The sequence below is a fragment of the Vanellus vanellus genome (assembly GCF_965231255.1).
Source record: "Vanellus vanellus genome assembly, chromosome: 1".
NCBI classification, from domain to species: domain Eukaryota; kingdom Metazoa; phylum Chordata; class Aves; order Charadriiformes; family Charadriidae; genus Vanellus; species Vanellus vanellus.
Window position 1 is genome coordinate 85653485 of NC_138905.1, and position 22761 is coordinate 85676245.

The window sequence follows — 22761 nt, forward strand, 5'->3', positions numbered from 1 at the left end:
CTCCAGCTCATCACACTTCTTTCCTGCAGTAGGAGTACTTTGGGAGTAGGGGCATGCTACAGTGAGACCAATGCTGGGGCGACAGGAATGGTTCACGTTTCATCATTTCCAGTGAAACCACGGAGGAAGCTGGCTCTGTTCTGATTACTGTGTCGTAGTAAAAGCATAACATATTGAAAGCAAGTTAAGGAGTTAAAGTGGCACTGTCAAGGACGGGTGTTTTCTTCCTGAATGCGAAGATTGGGAGTCTGAGCTCCCGGTTAGAACCTAAGACTGTTTTATTTAACTATCCACCTGATCGGAGCCTGTAAAAACAGCAAACGTCAGGATTTTCTACTCCTTAAATTGAGATGCTCTAGAAATACTTGCTATTTTGAGTTAAGGTACGAAAGATATCTGTTCATGTATCAGGGCACAAATACAACACAACAGCTGCACAGAAAGCAATAGGTTGCATTTCTGTACACTGTTATGAAATGAATGAAAAATGAAATTATTTTACAAAAATTCACTGAAATAAATGCGAGAAGGGGAAAAGCTGAGCTGAAAGGATGGTAAGGCCAGGAGGTTGGCACGATTCAAGCCAAGCAACCACTTAGCCTGTGTCAGAGAAAGACCAGACTACACTGAGGACCTCTCTGCTGTTGCACTGTACGCAGAAGTCACTGTGCAGAAGTGGCTTATCCATCCTCACTCCCGTCTCTAGCTCTCTGCAGTGCCTTGCTCCAGTGCTGAGCTGTAGTTCTTAAATATCTTCAGTAACCAGCTCTGCTTAAAAGAGCACTTGCCCTAGACATGATGAGTTACGTCATGGTGACAGGGTGAGTCAGAAGGAAATTGTGTGAGAGAGGAATTCCTGTGGTAGCTCTTCCTGCTCTTGTGTGTAAAGTTCAGAGTGTCCCATTTGCAAAATAATATCAACAGACTGGAAATACGCTGTAATGACTGGTCTAGTCTTCCTGCCTTGCTGTGCAGATAATAGATGTTTTCAGAGCAGAAATATCTCTGACTGCATGTATTTCTTGCATTATATCTTACCTGTATGCAAAGAGAAGGCCTGATGGAAAAGTTGGGAGTAATGGGTTCTTACAGTCAGTTTTGTTACACAGAGAGGCACAAAAGGAGTAGCAGGCACTGTGTGCTCATGATGTATCCACAACATCCTCATAAAAACCTCACGCTAAATATGGTCCCAAAATACTTATCTATGGGGCCTGAAGACTGTATGTTGGCACCTTAGTGTGAAAAGGGCTTTTTTGCAGATAACTGGGAATCAAGTGTGTCTGTGATACTGAATTTCATTGCAAGTTTTCATGACAGTAACCTCTTCAGTCTTAGCAGCAGCTTCTCAAGCATGTAATGAATTGCCTTTGGGGAAACATTTCTCCACCTGATTTTACTGCTGCAGAGGAGACAGGAGGTAAAATAACTTTCTTGTATTATTTTGGTAGCTCTGAATTCAATCAGCAGTCTGTTAATTATATCATTTTTTTATTCTAGTCACCTTTTAAAACAAATCCTGCTGCAAGAACAGGAATAACAAAAGCCGTAAGATGGGGCTTCATCATTATAGTCTCTATACTTGCAAAGATCCAGGGCAGGCAAAATTTCTTATTTCTTCAGACTAAAATGAAAAGAAAGGTAAACTAAGGCAGGAAGTTTGGGTCTACATTTGAACACAGCCTCTGTACAAATGTTTGTCAGCAGGCTGGACAAAACAGTGTTTATTAACCAGAATGTGACCTTTCAAATTGCATCTTCCAGATGAGATTTCTTATTTCAGTGTAGCTAGGGAAAATGTGGGCCCACTGTGGTGCAGATGATGCAGAGAAGGCGGAGCTGCTGAATGCCTTCTTTGCTTCTGTCTTCACTGCTCGGGCCAGCCCTCGGGAGTCCCAGACTTTGCGGGTAACAGAGAAAGTCTGGAGGAAGCAAGATTTTCCCTTGGTTGAAGAGGAACAAGTTAGAGATCAGTTAAGTAAACTGGATATCCGTAAGTCCATGGGTCCCGATGGGATGCATCCATGAGTGCTGAGGGAGCTGGAGGAAGTCATTGCTGGGCCACTCTCCATCATCTTTGAAAGGTCCTGGAGAACAGGTGAGATGCCTGAGGACTGGAGGAATGCCAATGTCACTCCAGTCTTCAAAAAGGGCAAGAAGAGTGACCCAGGAAACTACAGGCCTGTCAGCCTCACCTCCATCCCTGGAAAGATAATGGAAGCATCCGGAGGAAAAGAAGGTAATCAGAAGTAGTTAACATGGATTCACCAAGGGGAAGTCATGTCTGACTAATCTGATAGCCTTCTACGATGGCGTGTCTGGATGGGTGGGTGAGGGGACGGCAGTGGATGTTTGTCTACCTTGACTTCAGCAAGGCTTTCAACACCGTCTCCCACATCATCCTCAGAGGCAAGCTTTGGAAGTGTGGATTAGATAACCTGGACAGGCTGGAGAATTGGGTGGAGAGAAAACTTATGAAGTTCAACAAGGGCAAGTGTAGGGTACTGCACCTGAGGAGGAATAACCCCATGCAGCAGTACAGGTTGGGGGCTGATCTCCTGGAGAGCAGCTCTGTGGAAAGGGACCTGAGAGTCCTGGTGGACCACAGGATGACCATGAGCCAGCAATGTGCCCTGGTGGCCAAGAAGGCCAATGGCATCCTGGGGTACATCAAGAAGAGTATGGCCAGCAGGTCGAGGGAGGTTATCCTCCCCCTCTACTCTGCCCTGGTGAGGCCGCATCTGGACTACTGTGTCCAGTTCTGGGCTCCCTGGTTCAAGAAGGACAGGGAACTGCTGGAGAGGGTCCAGCAAAGGGCTACAAAGATGATGAGGGGATTGGAGGAACGGTTGAGGCACTTGGGCCTTTTTAGTCTGGAGAAAAGAAGACTTAGGGGGGATCTCATCAATACTTATAAATACTTAAAGGGAGGGTGCTGGGGCAATGCCATCAGTCTTTTTTCATTGGTGCCCAGTGATAGGACAAGAGGTAACGGGCACAAGCTTGAACATAGGAAGTTCCATCTAAACATGAGAAAGAACTTTACTTTGAGGGTGGCAGAGCACTGCAACAGGCTGCCCAGGGAGGTGGTGGGGTCTCCCACTCTGGAGACATTCAAAACCCGTCTGGATGCTGTCCTATGCAGCTTGCTGTAGATGACCCTACTCTGTCAGGGAGGTTGGACTAGACAATCTCCAGAGGTCCCTTCCAACCCTGACCATTCTGTGATTCTGTGGTATGAATGCTGAGAGACATCCTGGAAAGTCACCAGAGCTGTGTCTGCACTGCAGGAGATGAACTGAGAGGAGCAGCTAGGAGAGGTTATGTTAGAGAGGCATGAATGTAAACAGCAGAGAGGAAGAGAAATCCACTAAAGTTTCTGGAGCGTGAAATTGGTATTTGAAAATAACACCTGAAATGTTCATGTTGGTGATCAGAAACTGCTGTGTAGTGCTGACACTTGAACAGCCTCTTGAAGGGAATGACTAATGCTTTAGCAGTCCAGCTACTATGCCGGTGGTAAATGATCCACAATAAATAATCTGGGATGCAATCCCCAAGGAATACACAAGTCTCCAGAGGGGACCAAACTAGGAATTTGTGGACTTTTTGCTCAAATCAAAACACTGTTATGGGACTGTGATTTCTTATTTCAACCTGACTGTCATTGTTCTACAGAGATGTGGAGGGAAATATTTTGTTCATTAACACTGCTTGGGGCATTTTCACTATGGTTGAGTTTGTAGACCCTTGCTCAGCACATTAAGTTAGTAGTATGGTGTTCCAGGAAATACCCTACAAATACATAAAAGGAGATTCTGTTCATGCCTCTGACAGAACCCTAGCATAACTCTTGCAATAGATAAAAAAATTATAAAATTAGGAAAGTAGAAAAGAGAAGCAGAATTATTATGGGGATGGGGTGGTGGTGGTGGAGAATTAAAAAGAAAAGAAAAAGAAAAAGGTGAATCAACACTACCAGAAGAAGTATAGAGCCTGGAAGAGAGCTAGACATTTATAGCTGAAAGGGTATCTTCTCCGGTGACACATGCACAAGTCCTTACAAGAACTATGAATCCCTGTGCTCCAGAGAAAATATGATTATTAATACAGTTCAGGAACACTTTGTCTCACTTTCTGAGGATAACTGTGTGTATGGTATACTCCAGCCCACTAGTATATTAAAACAGTCAGATCAACAAGACATCAGAAGCGTCTCCTGTATGGAAATGTTTAATTCTCATCAGTTGTGTTATGTTACAGCTGTACAGTTACGAACTGACAAGTGGTATTAGGACTGTATCAATGGATGCTGGGAGAGGATCAGTATCTTTACATGCTTGCCTTGTCACTGTGCTTTTTTTTCCTGGACGCCTCTTCCGGCCATTTTGTCCATCATTTGTGTTGGTTAAAACTGAGTAATCACTTGGCAGTTTTGGATCTGCAACGACAGATTTGGGTTGCTCCTGGAGCCTGTGACCATACTCATTTCCTTAGTATGAACATAATTTTACATATGTCTAAAAGAGAATGAAAACAGGAAAATGGTACAGGTCTGATCCAAAATATTTATTTCTTATGTGATAGTTCTGAAAAAAAAAAAAAAAACAAAAACCAAAAAACCAATCCAACCTTGCAGAATGTCTTCTCACTTCTCATAATCATTTTGGGCTGACAAACCAGTCCTCCCACCAATGGTTGTTTCCTCGCTGTAATTGGATGGTGGGCTTTTCACAGATATAGTAATGTTGTTCTTCACATTTTGTGCTATATATGGCAGTATAATAAAAATATCCACATTTTCTGATGGAGTTTATATCTTCTGTCCTAAGAAAGAAAAGTATTTATTATTGCATCTCACTCCATTCAAATGGTGCATCCTTGCCCCTTCCAAAAAGAGCCATCTTTGCAAGAATTATGTGGCTTTCATGAAGAATATGTACACCCAACAAAGAAATAAAGCATTTAGTGACATTGTGCACCAGCTCCCAGGAGTCTGACCCTGTCCTGAACATGCCAACAAGCACTCCCAGCAGACTCTAAGGGTGGATCCTAAGCCATTTCTTGTACATGACAGTAAGAAACACTAATTCTTGAGTACCGACTGGAGGGTGTCAGTGGCTGTTTCAACAGAAATATAGAGGAGACTGCCAAATAATGAAAAGGAAAATTGGCAAAACAGGTTTGAAAGCAAGAAGAAAAATATATCGTATTTCTGAAATAACATGCTAAACCCGAGGGAAATGCTTCTAGCGAATAAATAGTGTCTTATATAAAAATAAAAAAAAAATATAAAATCAAAAGCATGAAATGAAACAGCTTTCCATTGGAGTTTTTCCTTGTGTCCTCACTGAAACAAGATGTCCAATACAAGAGAAACATATGACATTTATGGTCAATCTGAAACTACAGTGTGGAAATAAACTTCCTGGGTTTTGCCCAGTAATAGCCCATAGATCACCCTCCAAGCAATTCTGGGTAAGGCCAAGAAAAATCTGAAATGAAAAAGTGAAACCCGAAATCCAGAGAAAGCTGCATAAAAGGTGGCTGTTTGATGTGGCCTTTGTGTCAGAGAAGCTGGGAGTTGCATGTGGGTGAGGACCAACTTTATGTAGCGTGGGAAAGCTGCCTGCTTACCAAGACTTTTGTTCTTTCGTAAGAGCTGTGTTGTCCGCCCAATACCAGTCTCTCTGGTCAGTTCTAAATGTTAATCCAAGCCAGTATACTCTTCTATGAAATGTTTTTACCAATTCCTATGCGGAGTAAGCACAATTCAAAACAGAATAAATATTTAGGCTCAGAAGTTGAAAGCATTGATGGAAATTGCTTAAAGAACATAAATAACACAAACTGTTAACCCGTCAAGACAAGTTCTGCACTTAAAGGAAAAACCTAGCATCAAAAGAGAAAGTGCAGTAAAGCTGTTTTTAATCGGAGAGAAGATAGATACACTTCTCACTCTGAAGAGCAACATCAGCCTCATCAACCTGATTTAGGCCCCCTGGGTGAAACACTGAATAGTTTTCCCCACTTAGTCATGAATCATTCCTCCCCCTTTACTCTGTTCTTAGCATTTGTCAACAGCAAAAAGGAAGCCTCTGCAGGGACCTGTTGAGTTTGATTTGTTGAACTTTCACACTCGGCTCTAGCATCGTTAACTTATTCCCAAAAGCTGCACCATGACAAGTAGAAGACGTCTTAAAGTTAAGCATTTAGTGATATGCTGTCCTTAAAAAATGCTCTGAGCAGAACAGGTAAGAATGTAAACTTTAATAATGCTGCCTTTCTCACTGCTGCTTGAGGGAATCTCTAAAGATTTGAATTCAATTTTTCTGTTCTCTTCCTTCCTTCACTTATCATTGCCACTCCCAGTGCACTTCTGAGTTTTCTCTTTTTCCTCATACCTCTCACTGCTGTGATTAAGGCAGCTAGAATAGACTGCACTTCGCAATCTTTGTTGTCGTCAATTTGGGAGGGTGAGAATAATGCTGTCCCCCTTTACTTCTGGGAGAAACCTTATGGCCTGCAGCTCAGGGAGAGGGGAACTGGCATTTCAAAGAACTACAGAATGGTCGGGGTTGGAAGGGACCTCTGGAAATCATCTAGTCCAACCCTCCTGACAGAGCAGGGTCACCTACAGCAGGTTGCACAGGATGGCACTCAGGCGGGTTTTAAATTTCTCCAGAGTGGGAGACCCCACCACCTCCCTGGACAGTCTGTGCCAGTGCTCCGCCACCCTCAAAGTAAAGAGGTTCATTCTCATGTTTAGATGGAACTTCCTACATTCAAGTTTGTGCCTGTTACCTCTTGTCCTATCACTGGGCACCAATGAAAAAAGACTTACCATCTACTTGGCATTCTCTCTTTAAGTATTTATAAGTATTGATAAGATCCCCCCTAAGTCTTCTTTCCTCCAGACTAAACAGACCCAAGTGCCTCAACCTTTCCTCGTAAGAAAGATGCTCCAATCCCCTAATCATCTTTGTAGCCCTAAGCCACTAAGCACTTTGTTGAGCGCTGGAGAGCAGGCAGGCTTAGCCACGACTGCTAGCCCTGGGGACATCTTTCCTGCCTTCAGTCTTCCAATATGCCTGCTGGCATCCAGAGGCAAAAGCATTATTTCACTCTACACCTAGCATTTTCTTTTCCCACCTCAGTTTGTTTTCATTTACTAAAAGATTAGGCCTGATTTCAGCAACTTGCTGCCAAAAGTGTTTTAAGTTTGATTGAAAAGATGAGATCCACTTTTGCAGAAAGAACTTCTACAAAATGGGAAGGACTATGATTTGCCTATGGGGAGGCCAGGTTAAAAGAGGTTTTTGCACTAATATCTTAGCAAATCCTTGTATGGATCTGTATAACTTGTTAAATTAGTGAAATCATTACCCACAACTAAACAGCTATGAACCCGCTTTGACCAGTCATCCCAGTAAGTAGCCAGATATGGCAAGCTAAGGCAAGATGGGCTGTCTCTCAACACCAGCCGCTCAAAGGGCCGCACTTTGTGTGGCAACGACCAGCCCTATGCCTTAGCACTACCCAGGACACCCAAATCACTGTAGAAAAACTCCTGCTCACAGTGCCATTTAAGAAAATTATGTGTGGGGTGAGTAGCTGATCAGGTGCATGAACTTCTGCCATGAGTGAGAAACAGAGTGAGAAACCAGTCCATACCAGCTTTGCTGCCTGTTTTATCAGAAGAAGAGTGGAGTTTTGTGAGGAACAAAACTGGTGACTCTGTTCCATAGACTTCATTTCCTCAGAGTGGTAGTAACATGTATCACCACCTTCCCACTTCCAGTTCACGGGGCAGAGTGCACAGTTCTGGCCTGGAAAAGGAAAACCATCACCTCGTTTCTGTTCCCAGACTGTCCCTCACAGAACATCACTGTTGGCCCGTGATGACAGGGTCTGTAGGGACTGAGAGTGTTTGAGGTGGCCCTCATTCAATCAAAATCCCACTGTGGTCCCAGAAGGTTTAGATAATGACAGAGATAAAAGCGGATTCATCCCCCTACCTCTCCCATTCCTTTAGCACTGGGAAGAGGTTGAGGTGTTGCAAATGGGATTTATTTAGCCTAGTTTTAGGAGTCTTCAAAGGCGACATGAGTCAACCTATCTGGATTCCCATTTAGTCAATGAACAGAAGTCGGAGTGTCTCATCCATGCTTTTTCTGTCATTTCAGGTGTCTTTCTTGTATCCTCGCACTACCAATTTCTCTTCATTGACTAGAAGGGAGACCTAGACAGTTAGCCTGTCTGTGGAACAATATCCAGACAAATGACAGTCACAGTAGGATCCCTTTGCCCAATGCCCCTACTCCTTAGAGCATAATTTCTGAAGAAAACTATTGCTCTGGCTGGCTCATTGTCAGGTGCCAGTTAAATAACTGAGATGTGGCAAACTAATTTCAGAAACAGCCCTGCACTGTACACCGTCAGGAGACAAGGAGTGAACTCCCAGACAGTTTTAGCTATGCTTCACCACACTTCACTTCTGACTTTAGGAGTTTCCTGTCTTATCTGGGGTCAGTTCACTGTGTCCTGCGTGTGGACTGCTGCTCACAAAGAATGCAGTAAGGTGTTTAATTCTCAGGCACCACTGTGAAATTGTCTATTAGATGCAGATGAGCATGTTGTAGAGATCCCTGAATTAGCGCTGATGGGACCTGGCATGTCCAGAAGGCACCCCAAAGAACCCTTTTCTTCTAGAAACTAAATCCTGCAACCCTGGCATCACTGCCAGGTCCCACACTAGTGCACATACGGCCGGGCTGGGTGCCGCTCTCCAGGCACTGCATGAGGCAGACATGCTCATTGCCTACTTTCTAGGTGGTCACGTCTGAGAAGACACAAGCTCACCTGAGGAGACAGACCTGAGCAGACATAGAAGACACATCATTTACCGTTATTTTTAAATTTTTTTTTCCCTTCCAAGCACAGCTGATTTCCTATTGCTTGCAGCATATTTGAGAAATTTGTGCGCAGCTCATTCTTTGTTATGTTGAGTTCTCTAAGTTGTGTCCTGTAGTCCTTGGAAATCTGGAAAACTGAAATTCACAATAAAACATCTTCCAGTGCTGTTCTTCAGAAAGGGTGGGACACAGATAGGGAATGTCTTAGAAGATCATTAAGGATAAATAAACTATTTGGGATAAATGTTATTCCTCCTTGAACAGTTGCATGTAAGGGCTGCTGAGAACATTTGCATAGTGGATTTCTTATTATTTGGCTATGAATGAACAAAAAAATTAAAGTGTTACTTTTTATCATATATTTCCATTGTGTATCTTTCTCTTATGTGCGTTTCCAGGCTGTGCTTTTTTCCTAAAAATGTGAACTTCCATTCTGGATTGCAGTGGAACTGTTGCAGATGGGAGGTAATGGACACAACCTGTTTACTGCGACACAAAGCTTTTCCCTTCCCTTCAGGCCCAGCATTATCAAAGAGAAATTCCCTCCATCATTAGGCGGTACAGCAGAAATGCAGATACAGTTTTTAGGAGACCAGACAATGGCAGCCAGAGCGAGCAGTGAATCTCCTGGTCCACCCCTTTCCAGCTCCCCTCCATGTTGCTCATTTCTAGCCTCATCACACTGAGGACAAAGATGCTGCGGCAAGGGAAAATATCTTATTTGCCTGGTTGCCTGTTTTCAGCTGAACCAGAAATTGCACCTGAAGGACATGTCAGTCTGATATTACTCAGTAGCTTGAGCACCCCAGCAAACAGAAATGCATTAGTACTTACATAAAACTGCGAGGGTCACCAGCGCCATCAGCAATGCCAGGCACAGCGTGAACAAAACCAGGACTACTGGCCAGCAAGAGCGGGATGAAGTGGGAGGCCCTAGGAGGAATTCAGTCATGAAATGGTGGTGCGATACTAAGGGAATGGTGAACACATTAGCCTCATTATATTGCAGCCATCTTTGTCAATAAATAATTGCTTTTACTTTACAGTTGTATATCCCTGCTGTAGAGTCTTTGCACACAGCAAAAGATACCCAAAGAAAGTAAGAGAGTGAGAGATCACAACAGCTCAGTGGAGAATGTGGACAGCTTTGGTCCTTTCAAAGGCCATAGACTGTGGCAAGAAATATATTAAGAAAGCAAGATATTCAAAAAACTAGAAAGTTGGTTGCTCAAAGCTGAAAACAAATATGCACTGTATAGTTCTGGTAATTTGTGATGTGTGGCATCTATCTGTGGTAATCTGGTTAACTTGAGTGCTACAGTAAACTCCTCTGGTATTTTATGGTAGTTTGAGACTTCTAGCTAGCAATTTATAGAGAACTTTTTGGTAATAAGTGTTAAGCCTAGATACAGAAATGAGTGCTCAATGACAAGAAAAAGGAACAATCTTTTCCTGAGCAAAGGAAATTTTAAGCATGTCGGTCATCCAGAAGAGACCTTATTTATAGGAGCTGGAAGATTTCATGGGTTAAGGTGCATTGAAGGAGGAAGAAAAAGCAATCAGTTTGTCAGGGAAGCACTAAATCTAAGGCAGATATTAAAGTTGTCACTATACGGGCTTTGTGGAGAGCTGCAACCAGCTTGACTTAATCCAATAAAGGCAGTGGGAATGTGGAGAGGAAATTGCTAGTCTAGAAAAGGGAAAGGGGTAGTCAAAACTGGGGAGCGAATTGCTGAAGGAGTAGGAACTGAAATTTAGTGTGCCAGGCTGAAGGAACAGGAATGGAAACTATGCAGTGTGCCTCTCCCACAAATAACCCGCGGTCAGCTTCTGTGGTGAAGAATGTTGTACAAGACCTCACTCTATAGAGATAAGAGTTGATGAATATTCAGGTGAAAGAAGACTGAGCCATGGATGTTGTCTTGAACTGGTACACAGATCACTGCTGGCTTATATTCAACTGCCCATTCACCGTAAACCCCAGGTCCCTTCCAGCTTCCCCAGCCAGACTGCTCCCAGTCTCTACCACTGCCTGGTATTAGTCCAGCGTCAGCGCACGACAACTTGTGGAGCTTCATGGGGTTTCTGCTCACCCAGTCTTCAAGTTTCTCAAGGTTCCTCTGTTTTGAAGCTCTACCACTTGGTAGCATCAGCCACCACCCCTAGTTTAGTATCATTATAAATTTCACGGAATCACGGAATCACGGAGTTTTCAGAGTTGGAAGGAACCTCTAGAGATCATCCAGTCCAACTCCCCTGCTAAAGCAGGATTGCCTAGAGCACATTACTCAGGACTGCATCCAGGCGGGTCTTGAAAAAAAAAAAGGGGACTCCACAACCTCCCTGGGCAGCCTGTGCCAGTGCTCTGTCGTGGTTTTTTTGCTGAAGCCGTGTCATTTTTCAGGCCATTGATGAAGATATTAAATAACATGGGCTCTGCATCAACCCCTGAGGGACCCCTGGGGGACTCTGCCACCAAACAGATGTTAAGCCGTTAGTTACTCCCCTTTGAGCCAGGTAGCCAGTTTTCAATGCACTTCACAGTCCGCCATCTAGCCCATAACTTCCTCAGTTTTAAAATGACAATACTGTAAGAGACACTGACAAAAGCCTTGCTAAGTATGTATTACATCTGCCGCACTCCCTGTACCTGCATTTCATCACAGAGTGCAACCCCAGTCTAAGGAAGTACTCTAACTGCTTGGTATTGCATAAAAGAGAAATACCCTGGCCCTTCACAAAAAGAAAGAACTTCTGCGTTATTTTCCAGAGTCTGATCTCACAGGCATACGACAGATACACTCGGAGATCAAGCCTGCACAGGAGAATTGCATACCTTATAGATCCTAATAAAATTTAAGAACGCGTTGACTGCTGGTACATATGAATATTTTTAAGGTCAAAGTGCTTCTGTGCATGCTCCGAAGCTGAATATTAGGTGCCTGGAGAACTTCAGTAATAGAAATTTGAATCCATAAGGCAGGCTGGTAAATAGATTCATATGAGTTGGAGTGAAAGGGCAAACATAAATTGTTCCTACCCCTACAGAGTCACAGCCCCAAGCTGAAGACTGAAAGCATTCTAGTCTACACTTCCTGGAGCTTTTAGATGAGAAGAGGCAAAGATTTTGTAGTTTGAAAGTGTGATTTCATAAACAAATACAAAATATTTTGGGGGCAGCAATACGAATCAAGACCAAGCAGTAGTTTTAGCTTTGGCTGTTTAAATTAAAGTATTGCCTCAAGAGTTTCTTTAGATAATGGTTCCCTGTACTGTACTTTGTAAACTCACACTGCTTCTGCTACATCCTAGCACAGCTGAAGGGACATTGGGCTGGCTTCTCCTTCTTGTACAGTACTGCCATGGAATGGATATATTTATTCATTGTGATTGTTCCAATTTGATGTTTGCGAAATAATGCACAGACTGTGCTATGCACTCTCAGAATGGTGCTTTCTCATCACAAGATATGTGGTGCCTACTCTGGGACATAGAAGCAGGACATCTGGAGTCGTATGAGGATACTGGTGTCATTGGACATTAAAGGAAAAGAAGCCCAGAGCTTAACACAAAGACAGTTCAGATTTTTACTTTTTTGTTTTTTTTTTTTTAAGCCCCTGAATTATACTTTGGCAATGCTCAAAACCACAACTTAGCATATCAATGTTCAAAAAACATATTTGCAAAAAGCATAACATACATTCAAGAAACATAACAGCATTTGAAACCACTGTTCTTTGATACAGAATTCCCCAGAGAATTCCCTCTGAATCACAAGCAAGTTGTCCTCATTTGTAAACCTCTGCTCCAGAGCCTGACCCCACAAACAGCTAGTGCTTTTTATGTTCTTTGTTCCAATGAGTTGCACCACTCAAGTCTAGTATTCACCTTCACAATTTAACACAAATTAAGCAAAATCGATTTAAAATTAGTATTTAAAATGCATTCAGCCCTGTAACAGAGATAGTAATTTCAAAGACCTATGCCTTAACTCAGGCTAGAACTTCAGAAGTGAAATAAAGTGTGTCAGTTAAAGCTAACTCAGTTCTAAGCTTTGAATGCAAATGCTTGAAGACATTACATGGAACTGATCCACTTTAAAAATTAGTTCAGGTTAACTCTTTTGAGGTTTAAACAATGAGGACTATTTGTGGAGCTTAGTATAACTCTCAATAACATGCTTTTCTGAGAAATAATATCACTATTTCAGATATACCTTTCAAACTGCAAAAAGTTCAGGCAGAAATGACAGCAACAAAAAACTGGATACATTTATAACTAGCATAGCTTTTGTGACATTAACAAAGCTAACAAAGGCCCCTCGGGCATATAATTAAAAGTATTTCCCATCTCATCTACTTTAGCAAGAATAAATCATAAAAGCGTCATAGATACTACACCTTTTTCCTTAGTAACTTCAGGCTCTGTGATATTATCCACTTCATAGCTGTTTCCAAATTTCAGATTAGCATATGTTACTTCTTCTGTCATAGCTGGTAAAAAGAAAAGCGTCAGAACAAAAAGGCAGAAAAAGATATAGCATTTGCAGCTAGTAAACTAGGAAGAAAATCTACCCCTTTGAGGCGTTTCCTTATATCAGCAGATGCAAATGAAACAGCAGAGACATCAAGATACGTCTGAGCTTCCTCAATCACAGCACTGCCAAGCAAATGTTGCTCTCTCACTCGTTGCTATATTCTCTTTCTTCCTCTTTACCTCACTTCTATCCTCCCTGACTGGCATATATTTCTTTCTGCCATTATTGAAGACAACACAGCCACTTTTGCAGAACTCTTCTCATTAGAACTCTTCTTATTTTGGACAGACGACATTTAATTCCTGATTACACCAGGTTCGGGCTTGAAACCCAGAGTTGAATGAAATGTTTTACAGCTTTGAGGCTGTGTTTTAGTTTGGGCAGCTGTGTTCAGCAGCAGATTTGAGATCACACTTCAGGTTCTGTTTCCTAACAGAATCTGCTGAAAGCAAACCAGACGGTGGACTTACATCTTAAAGCTGGCAAATTGTGCTCTGATCCAAAAGAAGTAAGCACTTGTGCTCAAGGTTGGCACCTCAGCTGGGATATGTCAGGGTGTTGGCTCTTGCCTTCCATGCCACCTTCCCAAAGTGATTGTTTGGCCTGGGAGCTCTAAGTCACCAAACTAGAAGGACCTCTTGACAAAGGCAACATCTCAGAAGATATTTTCTTCCACTCATTTTCCTGGCATTTATGTTTTATTTCCATTTCTGGAATAATTTTCTCTGTTCTTCATTTCTTCTCCAGACTTATGGCACAAGGAAAAGCATACACTAAGACTCAGTTTTTGAGACTGCACAGTAAAGTAAGTCTTCAAGAAAACAAATGTCACATATCTCCCTCACAGAGATGGACACAGCTGTAGAAACTACCTTTCTCTGAGGTGAATAAACAATCCTACAGAGGAAAAGAAATGACAGGGAGACTTGGTTAGCCAAGGAGGGAATACAGATTTCATTGCACGAGAAATTGGCTACCTGCTCTCCTGCTGTGTCACTGCATTACGCTGGAGAGCAGCAGTTCTGCTTTGATGGACTGTTGCTATTATGCAAAGAGTTGTCTAGGGTAAATTTTCTAACATGTCACAAATTTTGTAAATGGCATAACTGACACCATGAGACAGGACCTTCTAGAGCAAGAGCAAAATATTCAGTTGGTGCCGAAACATCAGTGATTCTATCTGGAGTAGAAAGGCAGTCAGATACACTCCTTAATGAAAACAGAAGCAAGAGAATAGATTATCTGGGGAGTTTTTCGCCCCTCTTCATGATGTTTTTTAACACTTCCACAGTTGTGAAACCTTAAATGCGCGTGACATAAACAGGATGTCTGGAGTTTCTGGTACAAATTTTGCAATTTAGGAAAAATGATGAATGGAACAGAAATAGATTAGACATGCACATTACCACCTGAGTGATTAGCATAAGGCTTATGTACACTATTCTACCCTGTGTTAGAGTGTAACGTATTCTGAAAATAAGCAGGACTATAAACTAATCCTCCTTTGCACTTTTGGACCTGCATAACTGAGAGGCTTTAATTTTTTGCTTTACTGAGAAAATTAACCAAGCATTCTTTATATCAATGCTAAAATCAAAATGACTAGTCTAAATTAACAAAAGAAATGTTGATTGTTAAAGTACAGGATTGGCTATGTAGATGGAACATAAAAAAATACATTTAATACTAAATATCAAAAAAACAGCTGAGGTTTCAATAAATCAAACTCTACTAAAAATCAACTTGACCTGTTTTTTGGGGAATTTTTTTTGTTGTTGTTCTTTTCCCACAAATGTGCTTGCTTAGGGAAGCGTCATTGGTAAAACATGTTTATTTGTAAATACCTAAACTGATTCATTAGTTTTGTTCACCAAAATAACTCTGGAGCTTTTGAAAGTCCCACTCTACATCCCCTGCTAGGCATCTCAACTTTCAGAGTATCTTTATTAACTTAAAGGAGGCAAGCCAGCACCGAGCACCTCTGAATGCTGTAATGTTTTCATGTAGGCGTTAAGAAAAATAAACATCTGTATAATTATATCCTTTTAATTTATTTACTGTGTATTATAATTTAGTATTTGTCGATTGCTCCAGACAATCAGAAATATAACAATTTAAGAGAAACTATACATAAGGTCTAAAATGAAAAAAGTAAGATAAGGCTCTAACAGAAAACCTATATAGTCCTCCTATTGTAGTATGACTACATGTCAGCTGAGAACTCTTCTCTGTTTCCTAACTGACCCTTATACAGAGTGAGGAAACTTCTGGCTGTTTGAAGTATTAAAATATTTAAAAGTGGCATAAATGTGAGAATTTCAGCATTTGTTTTATCTAGGCAGCGGACTCCCACAGACTCCTGGACTTACAGGAAGAAGCCCTTGCTGTTTATTTAGTTGATACATAATTTGTTGTGCTGCATCTCAAAATGTGTTGGGAAGCTCTGGAAGGCTACAAACATCATTTGCAAGTTGACAGTGCTGAAGGTAAATAGGAGAAAGATTTTTTTGACTGAATCTAAAACAAAGGCTGTTTCTAATTTGTTGTAAGCAAATACGGCTACAGCTCATTCTCCAGTTCATTCTTAAGAGACAGAAAAATCAAAATGGGGTGAAATACAATAATGCAAATGGCAAGGCCACATATATGGGAACTGGTAACCAGAATTTTCAGAATCAGAAAGGGCTCAAAAAGAGAAGGACCCAATACTTCCCGTGACAGCGAGTAGGAACTAGGAATACACTGTGGCTGTGAAGATCTCATATCAGTTACATCAGAGGAAGTATCTAGAGCCAAGGTAGTGAAATTTAAGTGCTGGTGCATAAAGCAGTAGTGACACTATGTCTAGAACACTCTGTGGCATTGTTCCGATCACCAAACTTTAAGTATATGATCTGTTCGGAAAAGTTGAAGAGAAGGGCTATCTGTAAAAACAGTCAGATAAAGTTTCTGTCATACTTCAGGAGACTAAATGATCTTTGATTGTTTATCCTTGCTAGTTAAGGACAAGTAAGGTTATTGTACTCAAGTAAGGATATTGTGCTCAAGAATGTCTGGCCAAGAGTAAAGAATTATAGCCTAGCTTATGAATATTTTAAAGCTGTAAATTAGAACAAAATTTTCTTACACGGGATAAGTGAAAATCTGTAGTAGCTTTCAGACAAGAGTATATGTTGTAATTCAACCCTCCAAGTAAGCTGAACATACACTTTCATCTTCCCTTTTGGAAAAAGGAACCTACAGGTTGATAGTCATAGATAAGGTTCATTAATTACCTCTGAACTCATAAAAAACCATGCAAAGTCAGATATCATGGGAAGGATCCTTTCAATTATAAGGTGCCTTTTTTTTTTTAACTAAACCACAAACTCATTATTACAAACAGAAAAGCAAGCAAACAAGGAAACCAAAAGAATCCTCAAACCCGAAAAAGCTATAGCAGAATTAGCTGCATCCCTAAATCTCACAGCTGCTCGTCTAGGCATGTAATACACCAGAGTTGAGGCAACATGTGCCTTCAGAAGAGCTAAGGAACTGAAAGAAATGTATCAGACCTGCGGGAATATACTTGGATCAGCAAGCTAGAGTGAATAAGATCAACTAGTTGACTGTGCATAAGCACTTCTAAAACTCAACAGAACAGAAAAATTCAATAGCGCAAAATAGAAGACCATGAGCTTGGAAGACTAATAGCTGAAAGGACTGTTTGGAACAATAAGTTAATCTGCTGGAAATGACTGTGAAAGCTGTTCACAGGATGTATATGGACCATTTGCATCCTGTGAGCATGATAAACTTTGGGAAATGTGTTCCTAACAGAAACAGAGACAAACTGGTGCTCAAGCTCTGCTTCATCTAGAGTCCACTTATGGTTAAAGCATCTTTGGTCAGAAAAGGCAACCCAGAACTAGAGTGCAGGAAAAGGCTATAGTGATGATGGGAACGGGAGGCCCCTCTTTACAAAAGAAAGTCTAAAAACTTTGTCTCATTTTGTTTGGCAGAATGCCATCTGGAAAAGGAAGTGGTTGGTTTCTTATAGATAAAGAGGGGCTAAACATCAGTGGGAAATGAGTTGTTTAGATCTGTGTGATCCGACATATTCTACAAAGGCAATGACCGCAGCTGGAGGAGCGGGAGAGGACACCCACAGTTCTTCTGCTTCCCACTCCCCATAAGGGCACCACAATGTGACGCAAGCAGTTTATTAGAGAAAACAGAGCCACCATTATTTGGGGTTTATTCTATTGCATGGAAAAGAATCAATGGTAGAAAGAGAGTTTTAGTCTTTTCTGCTAAGGCTGGCCTTGTATTTCTGAACACTGCTGAACAGCAAGAACATACTTCCTGCTGATCTTTGGTTCCAGAAGAAAGTTCAGCTAGCATCAGACACTCGTGCAATGTAAAGTAACCCTGTTGCAAATTATCAAATCACATTATAACTTTATGAGGTTCAAAAAGGTTGAAGCCACAGCTCTAATAATGCCCAGGTCTGAGAAACCAACACTAACAATCAAAGGCTGGGTCTTAACTGTTGGAGAGTTTGAGGGATTCCAGTTCTGATGATCGACCTGTTGATTAGTTCAATTGATATTTTCTCTTGTACATCTTCTCTATTAGCTAATGCTGGTCTGTTTAATTATTTTTTTCTCTCTCCCCTTTTTTTTATTCTTTCTTCTACTTCTTCTTAGTCTACTTCCCTTTGTCCTCTCAAGGCTTCTTGTTTCTCCAAGTTACCATACCTCCTAGTGTAGAGTAAATATAATGTGTCATAAGTAATTATAATGTGTCATATTTGGTTAGAAACCTCTTCCATATTATTCAGTTCAAAGAACAAAATAATTACAGAAGTGGTATCTGATGCAGGTTTCAGAGCAGCAGGATAGGATAAATTTCTGGTTATCTGAGCACTGAGTCATTAAAGTCAAGAAATTAGTTCAGGATGTTATACTTCTCAGAGGAACAATGAGTTTCTGCAGCCCCTAACAGCTCTTCTTTGGGAAATTAGTTTTAAATTCCCTTTTCTGTCACTTCTTTGGAGAAGACAAAGATCACAGCCAACATTATTTAGAACACTTTTTATTAATTAACAGTTATTTTTGGTAGATACAAACTGTTATTACTAAAATCAGAGAGCTATTCACAAAACATTCCCTTGCTCTCCTCGTGCAGTTCACACACCCGTTCAAAGCCACCCAGTTGGAGCAGCAGCAGCAAGGCCAAGCGCAGCAGGGCACTCAGCAGCAAAAGGGTGCATTGACCCACTGGTGGCTTCTAGGAAGGTGTTCAGAAAGCCCCTCAGGGGGCCCTGAGTTTCATCAGATGTATGCAAAAACCTGTAGCCTTTGTTTGAAACAGCAGCCACTGCTCAGCAGCAGTCTGGGTTATCCTGCATGTTGTAGGTGCTGGTGTGCGCTGGCGGTATAGATTTGGCAGGCTGTTGGTATTCTGGGCTGACCAGGTCTTGCAGCTCCAGCAGAACTCCTGGGCTCCAGAACTTATCAGTCCTTGGGAGGCTTTTGCGTAGTACCTCTCAGCACACACTCTCCTTCTCCTTGTCTTGCTGTTTGCTGGTAGCTTTTTCTCCATCAACAACAGCCAGTACCTATGGGATCCATGCACGCAAACTCCCACAATAGGCCACTTAGAGCCATCCCTTGAATTTGTGTCTCTTGCTTTATTCTTCACCACTCTTTAAATTAAAAAATACATTATGAAAAAATAGTGTGGGTTACTAGGTAACATTCTTAGTAAACCTATAAGAAAATTTTACTCCCCTAAACCACGTGAATCAGAGGAGTACACAGCAGAGAGTGTGTCAATGCCAACAATGCAATAAAAGGATGAGCTGCTTCCTGTGCTTGAGTAATGAAGACTACAGATTCCCATTGGTTCCTATCCCCCCAGTCAAAAGGGACATTTATTCCCTTATTTAAAGACAGACTTCACAAAAGAAGTCTGCAGTGCCCAAGAGTTGCTTAAACCTGTTTTACAAGGCTAGGACAGAAAGAAAACGAAGAAAGCATTTCACGGGTAGGTAAGAATGCCAGGCAGAGAGAAATGAGCTACCCTCTAAAAAGAAAAATGCTTAAAGCAAATCAGTTATGCCAGAAAAGAAAGTTAAGAAAGACAAAAAAACCACAAAGAAACATCAATACAAGCTAAAGAAAGTATGATTACAGAGCACTATCTTGCAAAATGCCTGAGAAGGAGACAGGACAGGAAACTGTCTTTTGTAGATCATTTGGAAGAAAAAGAAGTGAAGACCAAAATGAGTTGCTCTTCCAGGGCTGGGCTGGCCTTCTCTGTGAGCCACAAAGACAGGCAGCTGCGCAAAGGGAAACAGGCAGCATGTACTGGGGCTGAAGCCCCTGCGTATCTGGTTCCTGTGCTCCAGTAGTTGACATATGAGACTGTAGACCTGGACAAGGAAATGTAAGAGCAGCACATTTCTCCATTGCATATTTTCCAGACTGCCAGAAGGTACTCTGAACTTAAGAAACTCCTCTCAGGCATCACCATCTGCAAGGCAGGGGAACACCAAAGAAAGAAGTCAGTTGCCTCACCTCTCAAGAAGAGGAATATTAAAAAATCAGCAACAAGATGGATTGCACATAGCAGTGTCACCTTCAAGTGTGATGAAGGCAAAAGCTCTTGCCCCACACTGGCAAGGAAAGGGCTGTCCCTTGTGCAAGGCTCTTGCCAAATCCAGCGCTATGGTCTAACAGTACAATAAAAGCCCTTGCAAAGCCATGCTGGGGCACGCCTTGCAGGTTTTAGGCAGCGAAGTGCAAAGAGGGAAGTTGAGAGACAGCAACTGCCTCTTGCCTAGTGGGAGAGAGCACCCTGTCAGTCGAGAGAGAGTTTTGTTTAAATGGCAACACCCAGCAATGCCCCAGCGGGGAAGAGTCTGCGGAGGGATTGCTCAGGGCCCCTGGCTGCATTTTGGTATTTGAACACTTGAGCCCCAGAGCTGAAGCAAACCTCTTTTGCTCTTGGACTCCTGCAGTTTGTTTTGCCATCTGGAAGGTCTTATTTGATGTCCTCCAAGTTGCAAGCCAGCTGAACCCCATAGCAAGCAGCTGCCTTGGGCCCGGGGGACAGGCAGGAGGAGGGAAGGCAGGATATGGGCAGGAAACATCCTGCCAGACCAAAGATAGATGCCCTCCTCGGGTCGGTCAAGCTTGCCAGCCCTGCTTGGGGCTGACTAAAGAGTGTTCCGTTAGCCACTTCATTTACAGTTGGTGTATCAGCATCAGATCCTCCCCAGATCATTGTTGACACTGTGTGGGACTACATCGATGGTGCACTCTGCACAAACTTCTGCAACATAGGTCATTAGCATGGCATTTCATCAGCATCTATAATCACTCACCAGTTGCTATAAACCACATCTTGCACAGCCAATTCTCTCAGGAACTTAATACCTTTCTCCATGGTGGTCCATTTTCTTGGGCTGCATTCGATATCATCATTATTGGGATACCTGCACCTTATGGCTGACAAAAGTCACCTCCAGAGATTGAGATTTTGTAGCTTGCTCCCAAGCACCTTGTTGATGCCTTCGTCTCTGGCCAGGTTTCCTAACTGCCTGACTTCTTTACCCTCCTGCCTGCACATGGGTCAGGGCAATCCCAAACACAAGTACAGGTGGGGCGAAGAATGGATTGAGAGCAGCCCTGAAAAGAAGGACTCGGGGGTGTTGGCCCAGAAAGCCAACCATATCCTGGACTACATCAAAAGAAGCATGGCCAGCAGGCTGACGGGGGTGATTCTATCCCTCTGCTGGTGAGACCCCACCCTGAGTATGGTATCAGCCCTATTATCCCAGCATCAGAGCAACTAGGTGGTAAGTGTCCGTCATGACAGATAAAGTCCTTTCTCATGTTTTACAAGTCCTTCATAGAGAAGAATTGAACAATTACCTCTGTTGTCCGAGTAGCCAGTGATCAGGCTAGGAAAGCTAAAGCCCAGATAGAATTAAATCTGGTCAGGGACATCAAGGGCAACAAGGAAAGCTTCTACAGGTACGTCAGTGATAAAAGAAAGACTATGTAAAATGTGGACCCTCTCTGGAAGGAAATGAGAGACCTGGTCACCCGGGATATGAAGAAGGCTGAGGTACCCAATGACTTCTTTACCTCAGTCTTCACTACCAAGTGCTTTAACTACACTGCTCAAGTCGCAGAAGGCAAAGGCAGGGACTGGGAGGATGAGGAACTGCACACTGTAGGAGAAGACCAGGTTCGAGACCATCTAAGGAACCTGAAGGTGCACAAGTCCAGGGGACCTAATGAAAGCCATCCGCGGGTCCTGAAGGAACTGGTGGATGAAGTTGCTAAGCCACTAGCCATCTTATTCAAGGAGTCGTGGCAGTCTGGTGAAGTTCCTGCTTACTGGAAAAGGGGAAAAACACCCCCATTTTTAAAAAGGGAAAAAAGGAAGACCCGGGGAACTACAGGCTGGTCAGTCTCACCTCTGTGCCAGGCAAGACCACGGAGCAGAACTTCCTGGAAACTCTGCTAAGGAAAATGGAAAACAAGGAAGTGATCAGTGACAGCCAACATGGCTTCATTGAGGGCAAGTTATGCCTAACATATTTGGTGGCCTTCTGTGACAAGGTTACAGCATTGGTGGATAAGGGAAGAGCAACTGACATTATCTACGTGGACTTGTGCAAAGCATTTGGCACTGTCCTGCATGATATCTTTGTCTCTAAACTGGAGAGACATGGATTTGACTGATAGACCACTTGGTGGATAAGGAATTGGCTGGATGGTCACATACAAAGGGTTGCGGTCAACGTCTCGATGTCCAAGTGGTGACCAGTGATGAGTGGCATTCCTCAGGGGTCGGTACTGGAACCGGTGCTGTTTAACCTCTTTGTTGGCGACATGGGCAGTGGGATGGAATGCATCCTCAGCAAGTTTGCTGACAACACCAAGCCATGTGGTGCGATCAACACAATGGAGGGAAGGAATGCCATCCAGAGGGACCTGGACAGGCTTGAGAGATTGGCCCATGCCAACCTCATGAAGTTCAAACAGGCCAAGTGCAAGGCCCTGCACATGGGTCAGGGCAATCCCAAACACAAGTACAGGTGGTGTGGAGAATGGATTGAGAGCAGCCCTGAAGGGAAGGACTTGGGGGTGTTGGTTGATGAGAAGCTCAACATGAGCTGGCAATGTGGACTCAGCCCAGAAACCAACCGTATCCTGGACTACATCAAAAGAAGCATGGCCCGCAGGTTGAGGGGAGTGATTCTGCCCCTCTACTCCACTCTCTTGAGATCCCACCTGGAGTACTGCATCC

The 22761-nt window shown here is 42.7% G+C and overlaps 1 protein-coding gene across 4 annotated transcripts; it reads right to left on the reverse strand.

The window, feature by feature from the left end:
• Positions 1-4225: 4225 nt before the first annotated feature.
• Positions 4226-13568, reverse strand: LOC309670052 (C-type lectin domain family 12 member A-like). 4 transcript variants are annotated; one of them, XM_082480859.1, is made up of 8 exons: positions 13490-13568; positions 13316-13408; positions 9750-9848; positions 8907-9050; positions 7675-7829; positions 5638-5753; positions 4633-4827; positions 4226-4441 (listed from the first exon to the last, which is right to left on the reverse strand). In XM_082480859.1, the coding sequence occupies exons 2-7, from the start codon at positions 13404-13406 to the stop codon at positions 4662-4664; spliced, it is 771 nt and encodes a 256-aa protein (XP_082336985.1). In that variant the 5' UTR covers positions 13407-13408; positions 13490-13568; the 3' UTR covers positions 4226-4441; positions 4633-4661. The 4 variants fall into 4 exon arrangements, with proteins under 4 accessions (XP_082336985.1, XP_082336982.1, XP_082336983.1 ...); XM_082480856.1 differs by having other exon boundaries at positions 4226-4520; XM_082480857.1 differs by lacking the exon at positions 13490-13568 and having other exon boundaries at positions 4226-4520; positions 13316-13467.
• Between the last annotated feature and the right edge of the window lie 9193 nt (positions 13569-22761).